The sequence below is a fragment of the Zonotrichia leucophrys genome, chromosome 4 (genome assembly GCF_028769735.1).
Source record: "Zonotrichia leucophrys gambelii isolate GWCS_2022_RI chromosome 4, RI_Zleu_2.0, whole genome shotgun sequence".
Lineage (NCBI taxonomy): Eukaryota > Metazoa > Chordata > Aves > Passeriformes > Passerellidae > Zonotrichia > Zonotrichia leucophrys.
Window position 1 is genome coordinate 64,801,552 of NC_088173.1, and position 12,227 is coordinate 64,813,778.

The 12,227-nt window shown below is 44.2% G+C and overlaps 1 protein-coding gene across 1 annotated transcript; it reads left to right on the forward strand.

Annotated features, from left to right (window-relative positions):
* The first annotated feature begins 1,296 nt into the window (after positions 1 to 1,296).
* On the forward strand, positions 1,297 to 8,818 carry TMEM129 (transmembrane protein 129, E3 ubiquitin ligase). Its single transcript, XM_064711944.1, has 4 exons — positions 1,297 to 1,782; positions 2,903 to 3,377; positions 5,558 to 5,717; positions 8,175 to 8,818. The coding sequence occupies exons 1-4, from the start codon at positions 1,578 to 1,580 to the stop codon at positions 8,421 to 8,423; spliced, it is 1,089 nt and encodes a 362-aa protein (XP_064568014.1). The 5' UTR covers positions 1,297 to 1,577; the 3' UTR covers positions 8,424 to 8,818.
* The last annotated feature ends 3,409 nt before the right edge of the window (positions 8,819 to 12,227 follow it).

Sequence of the window (12,227 nt, forward strand, 5' to 3'; positions counted from 1 at the left end):
CGCGGGGCACAGCGGGCGGGTGCGGGCAGAGCGGCTCCGGCCGGGACAAACCCCGCTGGCTGCGCCGTGTCCGTGTCCCCCCGGACAGACCCGCACCGGAGGCTGCCCCACCCCCGGCAGCGTTCAGGGCCGCGCTGGATGGGGCGCTGAGCAACCTGGGCTAGTGGAAAGTGTCCCTGCCCATGACGGGGGGTGGGAATGAGATAAGTTTTAAGGTTCCTTCCAACACAAACGTTTCTATGATTCTGCAGTCTCAGCTGTTCTGCTTCATTCTTTTGCATGAAATCACAGAAAGAAAGCTTGCTGCTTCAACAAGCCGTTTTTTATTACTGGACTTCACAGTCTATTTAGCACATTGAAACAGTCCTTACTGTTGAGTCATCAGACAGCAACAACGAAGTGATTGTTAGAACAATAAAGTTGTTAACAAGGATGTCTTTTAGAATGAAGTAAGATGCAGAGAATCCAAGCATGATTTTACTGATGTAACCATCCTCAAGAGTCACTAAACCACCATGAATTCCCGATCTCCATCACAGCAGTAGCACATCAGCCATCTGCCAGCCTTAGAATGTCACACTCCATGGGTGGCATTTACTATTGACTTGGTTTTCCATCATTTGTAGCACGTAACATCACATGCTGCTTTCTGTGCTGTGCTTTTCCAGCTATAGTCTCCTCTTTCTCTAAAAGAGAGAAATATAGAAGTTTGTGGTTATAACAGGGTGTGTGCAGGGGGCTTCCTACATTCTGTAAGAAACAGCAAATCTTGTGGTTATTGGCTATTGTTTGTACTTCAATAGTAACAAGAGATTCCTGTCAGGCCTCTCCCTTTACTATGTGGGGGTGTACGAAGATACCTTGAAACACACCTCCCTTTAAGGCATTTTAAGATCCTACATCACTGTCTTATTAGAAAATATTAGAAAACATTACATAAAATACACCAGGAAAAGCAAAGAGAAGCTTTTCCCGACGCTTAAATAAAACAGGCCATTTCCCTCCTTCAGAAAGACGCTGCCCTCATCCAGCAGAGCTCTTTTACATTCATAAAGAACTGGAATCAGTTCCCTCTGCCAGGCCTGTGGAGCATGACCTCGAGCACGGACGGTGCCTGGGGCCACGGGCAGGGGCTGCGCGTCCCGGCGAGGCCGGGCTGGGCTGGGCGGACGCGGGCTCGGTCCGGACCCGGCCGGAAGGGGGACGTGGCTGGGGGCTGGCGGCCGGGCAGGCGCGGAGGGGCGGGAGGAGATGGAGGGAGGGGCGGGGACCATCGGTGCAAGGAGAGGCGGGTCCCGCCCCGGCGGCCCTGCCGGCCCGGCAGCGCCCGCGCTGCGCATCCGGGGGTGCGGCGGGAACTACCGCTGGAGCGGGGGGAGCTGCCGCTGGAGCATCCGGGGCTGCGGGGGAACTACAACTGGAGCATCCGGGGCTGCCGGGGAACCACCGCTGGAGCATCCGGGGCTGCGGGAGGAGCTGCCGCTGGAGCGGCGGGAAGCACCGCTCCCCGCTGGAGCATCCGGGGCTGCGGCGGGAACCACCGCTCCCGGGGACCCCGGCGCCCTACGGGGCGCAGCATGGAGAGCCCCGCGGTGACCTTCACGCTGGCCTACCTGGTGTTCGCCGTGTGCTTCGTGTTCCCGCCCGACGAGGTGCGCTCGGCGGGGCTGACGGTGCAGAGCCTGCTGTCCGCCTGGCTGGGCAGCGAGGACGCGGCCTTCGTGCAGTACCACCTGCGGCGCAGCACCGGCACGCTGCTGGCGCACTCCCTGCTGCCCCTCGGTGAGTGTGCCCCGGCTCCCCTGGAGTGAGCGCCCCGAGCTTTGTAACCAGCGGGCTGCACCGCTGCACACGCACTCACAAAGGAATTGCGGTTTGAGTACGGACTGGGGAGTGCGGGGCTGGAGGGCAGTGCCAGAGAAAGGGACCCGGGGCTCTGGGCAGGGGAAAGCTGCAGGTGAGCCAGCAGGGCCCTGGCAGCCAGCAGGGACATCCCTGTGCTGGGGACATCAGGCCCAGCATGGCCGGCCGGGCAAGGCAGGGATTGTCCCGCTCTGCTGGGGCTGGGGCGGCCTCACCTCGAGTGCTGGGGCAGCTCTGGGTGCCACAAGGTAACAAAAACATCAAACTGTCAGAGAGTGCCCAAAGGAGGGCACGGGGAGGGTGAAGGGCCTGCAGGGGAAGCCGTGTGAGGAGAGGCTGAGGGCGCTGGGGCTGTTCAGCCTGCAGGGGACAGAGAGGAGACCTCAGTGCAGTCACAAATTCCTCCTGAGGGGAACAGGAGGGACAGACACCGATCCCTGCTCTGTGGTGGCAGTGCCAGCACTGAGGGATGGCCTGAAGCTGTGTCAGGGGAGGTTTGTGTGGGATATCAGGAAAAGGTTCTGCCCCAGAGGGTGGCTGGGCCCTGCCCAGGCTCCCCAGGGCAGTGGGCACAGCACCAGCCTGATGGAGTTCAAAGAGTGTTTGGACAATGGTCTCATGCACATGGTGTGACTCCTGGGGTGTCCTGTGCAGGGCTCAGTGTCGGACTTGATGACCCTTGTGAGTTCCTTCCAGTGCATCATCTTCTGTGATTCTGTGATTAACCAAGGAATGCAAATTGGCTTCCTTTAGCCATATAATTCTCCTAAAACTTAGTAGCGTCTTGCAGGTAATTTTATTCAACAACCGAATTCAGATCACTTTCCTTTAGGTATGTAATTCTGGTAAAAGTCACTGATGCCTAAGAATTTATCTCAGCTTGCTTGAGACAAGAGGCTTGAATTTGAAGTGATCCAGAAATACAATACCTCTCTTGGAGGTGAACTCACTGGTTAGATAACCATATGGTTATGGGGTATCTGCTTTTGCAGGTGCTTAATTTTTTTCTGAAAGTAAGTTGTTTTTTTTTCCTTTTCAGGTTATTACCTTGGTATGTGCTTTGCTGCACCTGAAAAACATCTTTGCTTTTTCTACCTGGCTTCAAAAGAGTGGAAAACTTTCTTCTTCTTTGCTGTTCTCCTGCCAGCAATCACCAGTGCCCTGGCATATTACTGGTCACGGAAAGGTTGGAATAATCATCCGCTAGCCCGGACACTCGCTGTTCATGCCCTCCCACAGTCAGGCTGGAGGACAGTGGCTTCTTCCATCAACACAGAATTCAGGAGAATCGACAAATTTGCTACGGGAGCGCCAGGAGCCAGGGTGATCGTCACGGACACGTGGGTGATTAAAGTGACCACCTACTGTTTGCATGTTGCCCAGCAGCAGGACATTCACTTGACGGTGACGGACTCCAGACAGCACGAGCTCACCCCAGACTCCAACGTGCCCGTGCAGTTCCTGACCATCCGCGTTGCCAGCATTAATCCCTACGTCAAGGCGTTCGATATCCGGTAAAACAACTGCTGAACCTGTTCTGTTGCTTGTGTGCTGTTTGATGGTGTGAGGGAGCACTTCTGTGACCAATCTGGAGACTCAGCCCTTCCTTTCTGGTCCCTGCCTGGTGTTCAGTGCTGCTCTGTGTGCACTTCTGCCATGCAATGTAGGGAAGGTTGTTTAGTGCAACACTGAATACACAACGGATAAACAAAGGGATTGGCCTCTTTGATCCATTCTTAGGGAGAGGATTGTGCTGGATGCAGAAGGAAGTAACTAGATAAAATAAGGTGAGAGATGGACAACAGGAATGAAAGGTAGATTTTTTAGTCTTTTAAATTTTGGGTGAGGAGAAATAGCTATTTTGTCTAAAACTGTCTGTTTTTCATCCACGACTTTGGATTTTTCTTTGTGTTTAAGGCTCACAATTTCATCACTGCTCAGAAGAGCTCTCACTGAGCTACTGCAAACCAACTGCCCCTAAAACAAGGAAGAAATTTTGGTCCCTTTCTGACTTATGTGTTCTCATAGGAGTAAATCATAATAATTGTGAACTGTTAGGGCTTGTTTTGCAAGGGCCCATGCTGTTTATCTCATTGGTCTCTGTGTAACCAGGCTAAAGTACAAGTTCAGCAGAAACTTCTGCGTGCAAAAGTCTTTGTTGTTGTGTTGTTAAAAACCATCTTAGTGCTCCTAAAATTATATTTGAAAAGGTATCTTTTTGCTGTAAATTTGTATGTCAGGAGCATTTATTAGGTAATTAAAAGCATGCAGATCACCAGACTTGTAGGTGTGCAAGTGGGGCAAGCACAAGGAAGGCAAAGAGGTGATTATGGTAGAGATCTAGGTGAACAGAACTCAGAACAAGAGGGTGGTTAAGGTAAGCATGACAATGCAAAGAAAAGAGACTTTTATAGACCTGTGACAGTGATGACCAAAGTAGTATTAAACAACTAATGATTTTCTTCTGCAAGCACTTCAGTGCCAGAGTACACCACAGCTGAGAAAAACATGAGTTGTTTGACAATTCCTTTTATGGAAAAAAAGTCCTAAGCCCAAACTGTATTTTGTGACTAAACAGAATAGCATCAAGAACAGTGTTTAAAAGCTGTTCTAGTAAGATGTCAGTGATAGTAAATCTCTGCTAGAATGTGGCAGAATCATACAGGGTCATTGTATATATCCAGAATCAAATAGAGTGAGATGTTTCTGGAAGAACAATGCTTTTGTGCAGGTGGGCCACATGTCTCTGCATGTTCGGTGTGAATTGTTCCTCTGGTTATAAATGTCTGATTTGCATGGACAGCATCTGTTAAATGACATTATCCTGTAGCAGTAAAAACTAAGCCAGCCTTGCATTGTGCTGGGCTCTGGGAATTCAGAGAGTGGTAGGAAAATGAGGGCAGTCTTCCAGGGACTTCTCCATGAAAGCTGTTTAATGAGTGGAAGCATTCAGTTGGAGAGTTTTGACACTACAGTTCAGAACTCTTAAAAAGGGATGACAGCAGGAATATATCACTGTAGGATCCTGTGTGAGGTCTCAGGTGCCACTTGAGTGCTGTGGACATCATTTAAATTTAATTTACAGAAGCAGCTGGTGTGAAACACAGCTTGCTGCAGCCTTAAATCAGCAGTGGTTTGTGACTTTTGTGAAATTTCTGTGATTTGGATTGTATCATAAAATCACAGAACCTGATAGATTGACATTCCTCTGCTGTTTGTGTAGAACTGTATCACCTTGTGATGTCTGCTGCATGATACAACTAATTTCTCCTAATTAAATTCTCCAAGAGTTTACAATTGAGAATATGGTCTAAGTAAAGAGGCATTAAAAAGGTGACAGAAATGGTGCAAACAGCACTTTGCAGTTAATGCATGATTTACATACCTACATGGCTTTTCTTCATGCTGATTACTTCAAAATCCTTCATTTTTGTATGATGTTTTAGCTGATCTCTGACATACCCTGCTGGCAATCTTGCACAGGTATGAATGAGGACAGCATGTTCTGTTGACCAAGTTGTGCCAAAACCAGTAACTAAATAAATAGCAGAAGAAAACAAGAAAACACAATTCTGTGTACTTATTCTGACGAATAAATGCCAGCTTTTCTGTGGATTCACTTCAGATGTTAACCTCTGCAAGGTATTTGGGTGGATAATCATGGTAACATTTTGCTGCATCTTCTCTTCTTCAGGTTGAACTCCACCGAGTATGGGGAGCTCCGGGAGAAGCTCCGTGCTCCTATCATCAATGCAGCTAATGTTGTGATCCATCAAAGCCTTAGTGATTTATTTTTAGAAACCTTTACATCTCTGGTGGAAATAAACCAGACATACCACGTTCCAAGCGCTCAGGTGAAACTTTCTATCCATATGAGACTAACAATTATATTTTAAATATGGATGAGCCTGTGATTACTGTGTAAATGATAAATGTTTACCTAGGGCTATATCCAGTGAATTATTAAGAGAATTCATTGTTGTGAGGTTAACAAAAAGGTTTTTTTAAAATATGGATTAAATGACAAATTATGATTAAATTATATTTATCATGTGATTACCGCTTAATAATCCTCATTTAATAATCAAGCAATATTCAGCCAGTAATTAAATGGTAATTGAACAGCAGTTGAACACCCTGCTACTCTCTAACAATTCAGCTAGCTTGCATACAATATGTTTGAGATCTAATATAAACTGTTACTTACCTTTCTGTAGATAACAGATACCAAGTAAGGGATCTCTTGATCCCTTGAGAGGTCTCCTACCTACCTGAGGCCACTCTACAGGAGAGCCCCATGGGCTTGGGGGCTGCAGTCACTCACTTAGAGTCTGACTGGTGGTTAAAGTGCCCCTTGGTGGGGGTGTACAGCTGTAGGACTTACAGTTTCATCTTGTGATACTGATAAGCCCCTGATAAGACATGGCCTAGATTCCTTAACTTCCTGAGAAGATACAGCCAAGCACAATTTTTTTAGGGTCTGCACAGCCAAGGCTGACTCCAGTCAGGCCTCCTGGTCAGTGATGCCAGGAGCCCAAGTGCTCTTTGCTTAGTCAGGGTGATGCTTCCTTCACAAATGCTCACCTGCTGTGTCAGTAAATTCATCACAAACCTTAACTCTGGCTGCTGCTTCTGTTCCTTCTCTACAGGGAGCAAACTGTACTGTGAGCATGATGGTTTTGAGACATAAAGTCCCCCTGTAATAATTGCTACTAAAATGTTACATGAATACATTTGGAAATGATGACCTTGCACTTGCAGAAATGCAGGGTCATCATTTATGGGGAGCCAGAGCCACAGCTGCTGTTGCTGTTCTTTATGCAGTTTGCTCCAATACAGCTTGCTTTTCTAGACAGCCAGGTTCTACTGGATCTACCGCTGAAATAAACTAATGATCCTTAACTGGGGTTTGTTTTGGTTATAATTATTATGGCTATTATTATATGGTGTTAATTATAACAGCACAGAGTCCTACTTCCAGTAATAGTCACAGAGACCTGGTCATTATTATACTTGTGCAGCAGCTGGAAGTGTGACTGCAGCGCTGTCCAGCGCATCAGAGGGAACCAGTTAAACCAGTACTGGTGACCCTGCAGGGAGTCTGTGCCCACTGGTTCAGCTAATGGAGTGAGGGGTTGGTATCTTTGCCAGTGTTGTGCAGCTTATATGGTTTGTGAACTAGCTAAAATAAAACTGGATCAGGTGTGTTTGCACATTATGTTGTGTGTGTGATTGCACTGCCAGCAAAGAGAGATGGTCACAGTAAAGAGAAGATATTAAAGCTGCTTTCTTGCAGAGCATTTAATTTGTGACACATTTAAGTGGCAGCTGAGCTACTGAACTTGGGTTTGACATAGAGTGATACATCACAGATGATAAGGATGTTAAAAATACACCATTGAATCTTTCCCTATTCTGAAGCTCCATTAATATGTTGAAAAAATTTGTTAATCTTTCTATGCTGGAATTTTTCCTGCTTAAAAGCCAAGGCCTAACTTCACAAGTTAAAGCTCAGTAGCTTGTGTTCATGTGGATCTGCTCCACAGCCCTGACAGGGCAGCTGAGCAGACACTTGAGCTGACTAGGGAAGAGTCACTGGAGATGGGAAATAGAGACCACACAGCTGATTTTTGTTCCACCAGGAGTATTTTGAACAGATTCAGGTCTCTGTGCCTATTCAGTGTGCTGTCTTCTTGGACAGGTAGAAGATCTGGGAAATGCTAATTACTGTTTATTATTTGTAATACACTTCACAAGAAGATACTGTCCCCATGTGCAACTGCAAGTTCATGTGGCATAATTAACTGTGGGCAAAATCAGTTATTCCAATTTTATCCAAGAGAAATTAAGTAAATTTCTGGACCTTCAGGTTGTGCGTCCTTGTGTTCAGTACAGCCCTGGTTTCTTCATTTATGTCTCTTAATTAGAAAGATGGAAGATAGGAACAGCCATTTGCTGTTTAAGTGTTTGTTTTCCTTACTTTATACTGGTCCATTTTTTGGAAAAATAGTTTGAATGACAAAGCTGACTGCTTGCTCACCTTGCTGTGGCTGCTAGAAGCTCTTCAGAGAGTGAAAGAACATTTATTTTTCAGTCATTTACGCTTAATCATTAGTGTCATGCAGCAGTTCTGGGTTTTCTGCTCAGAGAATAGTTTTGCTGTCATTTGTTAGAGAGTGTTCTAGTAAAACCATTTGATACTCTCTGATGGGGCAGTCCTGCCACAGTTGATTTTCTAAAAGCCTTTGAGAAAGCAGTAACAGGAACCGTTCTGTGCAGTTCCCACTTTGACGGTGTTTCTCCTCCCTCAGGAGCTGGAGCCCTGCATAGGCTGTATGCAGACTATTGCCAACATCAAGCTCATCAAGAACTGCCAGGAGCCCAACGAGGGGGAATGCCAGCAGTGCTACTGCCGGCCCATGTGGTGCCTCACCTGCATGGGCAAGTGGTTTGCCAGCAGGCAGGACCAGCAGCACCCCGAGACCTGGCTGTCCAGCCAAGTGCCTTGCCCGACTTGCCGAGCCAAATTTTGCATCCTAGATGTTTGCCTAATACGATGAATAGTAAACTGAGTATGTTTTAACTTTTTTAATTTGACTGTGTTTCATAGTGGCTTTGGTTTAAGGCCTGCTAGATCAGTTTCTGAGACTTCATGTTCAACCAGGGTACAAACTCTAAAGGTTTCTTTTACAGTGTTGAAAACAGATGTAAATCTTTTTCAGTTCCTTTCCACTTTTACTTTATCTGTGGATTTTACTCACATGATGTCAGCTTCTGGATTTTAATTTTCTTTAAACCCCTGTTTTCCTTTCTTACATTTTGGATGGAATAAGGTTATCCTTCTATATTTGCAGTACTGTTGTTTTTTCAGGTTTTAACGTAGGTTAAATTCTTTATATTTTTAAATTTAACTTGGGTTTTGATTCTTTAATAAAGGGCTAACTGAGAAAACTGCTTTGGTTAGACTTCATTGCTACTTTTGTTATTCTTTAATCCAGTTTTAAAGTTATTATTAATCTTTGCAGTTGTTTTTCAAACAAGTGCACCAGTTGTGTTCCTTCAGCTGGAAGGAGGTATTTCCACTACATCTACCACAAAGGGTTGCAGTAGGCTGAGAAATGTAATCCCTGAAGATTTACAAATTCTGTATGGACCTTTTATTCCATTAATTTGCCTCTAGCATACCTTTTGATGGATGACTTTATTTCAAACAGAAAGGATTTGTCAACCCATTTACCTACACTGCTAATACATGGTTAAAATCTATTGGTTTCCAGGAGCTACATTGCTTAGGGTTTCAGTGTTCTTTAGGTGATGGGACTTTTTTTACATACATTTGAAGGGAGTGCAGCAAACATCTGAGCTTTAATTTGTAAATTAATATCACAGGTGGGTCAAACAGAGAAAGGAATACTTTAAAGCATGGAAAGGAATACTTTAAAGTATAAAATACTTTGGTCTACAAGAATAAAACCTCTTAATACCTCTTACCTGAATAATCACAAAGATCTTACCAGTAAATCATGGGCAGAGGTGGCATGCCAGTGATTACGTGACAACCTCTTGATTACCATGACAGGCAACCGGTTTGAGTAGGAACAGGTGGCAGGATGTAAAAATGGTACAAGTATTGGAATCACAACCATGAAACATTTCATGAGTCTCAGTTGAGCTACAGGTGGTGAATGTACCTACCTGCACTTGCAGCCAGCCAGGAAATGGTTACAAATGTGGCTGCAAGCAAGAATCCATAGAGGGGTAAAGAACTGAAGACAGATCTGACAGCATTGCTTGAAAACTAACATTTAATTGTTGGATTTTAACTCAGATCTGACAGCATTGCTTGAAAACTAACATTTAATTGTTGGATTTTAACTTTGGGATTTTTAAATAATATTCATTTGTAAAACTCCAAACTGGTCGAGCTAAAGAACATTCATTGCTTCAGCATATCTCAGTTGCTTTATATACAACATCTACTATGCAATTAAGTAAATTACCTCTTAATAATAGTGGCTTCTGTTTTCCATTACCCGCTGTTTTGGATTGTATGGATGTACACAGTGAAAATTTGACACTGAGACAGGTTGTGTGGATTTATCTCTCTTTCCCAAAGAGATCTTCAGTGGCATGTCACTCTTCATCTGAATAGAATTAAATGGAGTTCTGGAGTTTCAGACAGATCTGTTGGTAAATCTGAAAACTAATAAAAAATGTAGGAGTCAATTAGCAATTGAATTTAAAATATTTTCTTAGTACTTCTGTGGGAAAGTTATTTCCAGATTTAAAGTGGTCTCTGCAGGATTTTTTAACCTTTGGAAGGGTCTTGCAGGGCAGGGTGGTGTTGTCTGACATGCACCTATCACTATACAGCAGCCTTTCACAAATAAGCATTTTGTAACATTTGCTTCTGAAAAGTTTACATAATGTGGCACTGACACAAGGGATTGGCCCTTGAAATTGTTGCAGAAGAGAGGGTAGGATTTTGGAGATGTAGTTTTGCCACCCCCATTCAGTTCCTACAGCACTTTGCCTGTTCAGAATAAAAACGTTCATTGTAAAGAATGTGAGGCTAAAATCGTAAAGGCTTTGAGAATCTCAGATGCATGTAGTTGCAGATGGTTTTACAGACTAAAGCCAGGTCAGTTGTCAATAGTATCTCATGTAATAAAAACTTTAAATGCCTAATTTCTATTATAGTGGAATCTATTCTGAGTTGACTCGAAGTTTTCACTTCAGTGGAATTTTGCTTTTGTTCATCCTACCTCTTTCCTCAATATAAAAGTACAATAAAGTAACGGTCATAAATGTTTTATACCTTTGCATCTTTTAATGCACAGAAGTGCCTCTTAGAAAACTTAGTAATTACCAAAACAAAATTATGATTTATGTTAATGATAGTACCTGACTTATATTCCTTAAAACAAGTTGTTTTCCCCAAGTTTAAATTCTCAAAGTAATCTGGCATGCCTCTGACATTTGTGAGCTTCTAAAAAGCTGTGTTAAAAACTTGTTAAAAATCCATATGAACATGAAAATAATAGAGTACAAAAATAGGCATTTGTTAGTGTGATAGCTTCAGGTTATCATCCAAAGAGCCACAAGGCCATTTCTTTAAGGTCCCTTCCAACTCACACCTTTCTGTGATAATATAAAACTTGCTAGACTGCAGCTAAGCACCATTCCCTTCAGGACAAACCTCAGTAAGACTGAGGTTCTCAGTGCCATTTTTAAATTTTTAAATTTTAAATGTTTGTGGACTTTGAGCTGTTTAAGGAGTTGAGATATAAATACTCAAGCTCTTACATGGATTACAAGACATTTTCTTCCAAAGACATCCTGCAGGATTTCTCATTTGTGGTTTTTGAGGTTGGTGGGGTTTTTTTGCTTGATTGCTTGCCTGTTTAAAATGAACAGTATTGTTTGGATAGCCCTTAGGGAAAAGGCTTAATGAATACATGCAGTTAATCTTAAAACCCTCTGAAGAGCTCAATAAAAATACAGTCAGTTCTTTGTAAGACTTCTGGTTTTAATTTTAAAGTTATGTTTACCAGGTAAAACTTTATATGGGTGGAAATCAGTCTGGCTTCTCTGTATGCAGTGTCTTACCTGAGAGCATGGGAATAGATACAAATAGGGCTTAAATTCTCCTGAAGGTGTTCATGGTAAGTCCTCCTTGGATGGATTTTCCTACTGCAGCCTGAATGCAGAGGGTTGCATGAATGGAAGAAGGTGTGTATGAAATCTCTATAAGAACGTCAGGGGAAAAAAAGCCTCCAAATACTTTTCACAACTACCAGATGGGAAGGGGTGACACTGGATGTCATGAAATCAGCAGGGGCAGTGACTAAAAATTTGTCTTTTCAAGGAAGCACTGGCATTGTAGCAATGGTGTGTCCCAGATAAAATACTTATTTCATTGTGACTTTGCTCAGATTTATTACCAAGCACCAGCAATAAAGAATCTATCACATTCCTGTAGTAGTGGACCTATTGGAGTGTATCCAGAGGAGAACCATGAAGATGTTCAGAGGGCTGGAGCAGCTCTGCTGTGGACACAGGCTGAGAGCAGGGGGCATTCAGCCTGCTGCATTGTCTTCACCAAGCCTGGAGGAGAGAAAGCTCCAGGGAGACCTTGGAGCACCTTCCACTACATCAAGGGTCTCCAAGAGGGCTGGAGAGGGACTTTAACAAGGCCATGGCAAGATAGGACAAGAGGGAATGGCTTTAAACTGAAAGGGAGTAGGTTCAGATTAGATACAGGGGGAAGAAATTCTTCACTGTGAGGGAGAGGAGGCACTGGCAGAGGTGACCAGAGAAGCTGAGGCTGCCCCATCCCTGGAAGGAATCCTGTTCATGGCCAG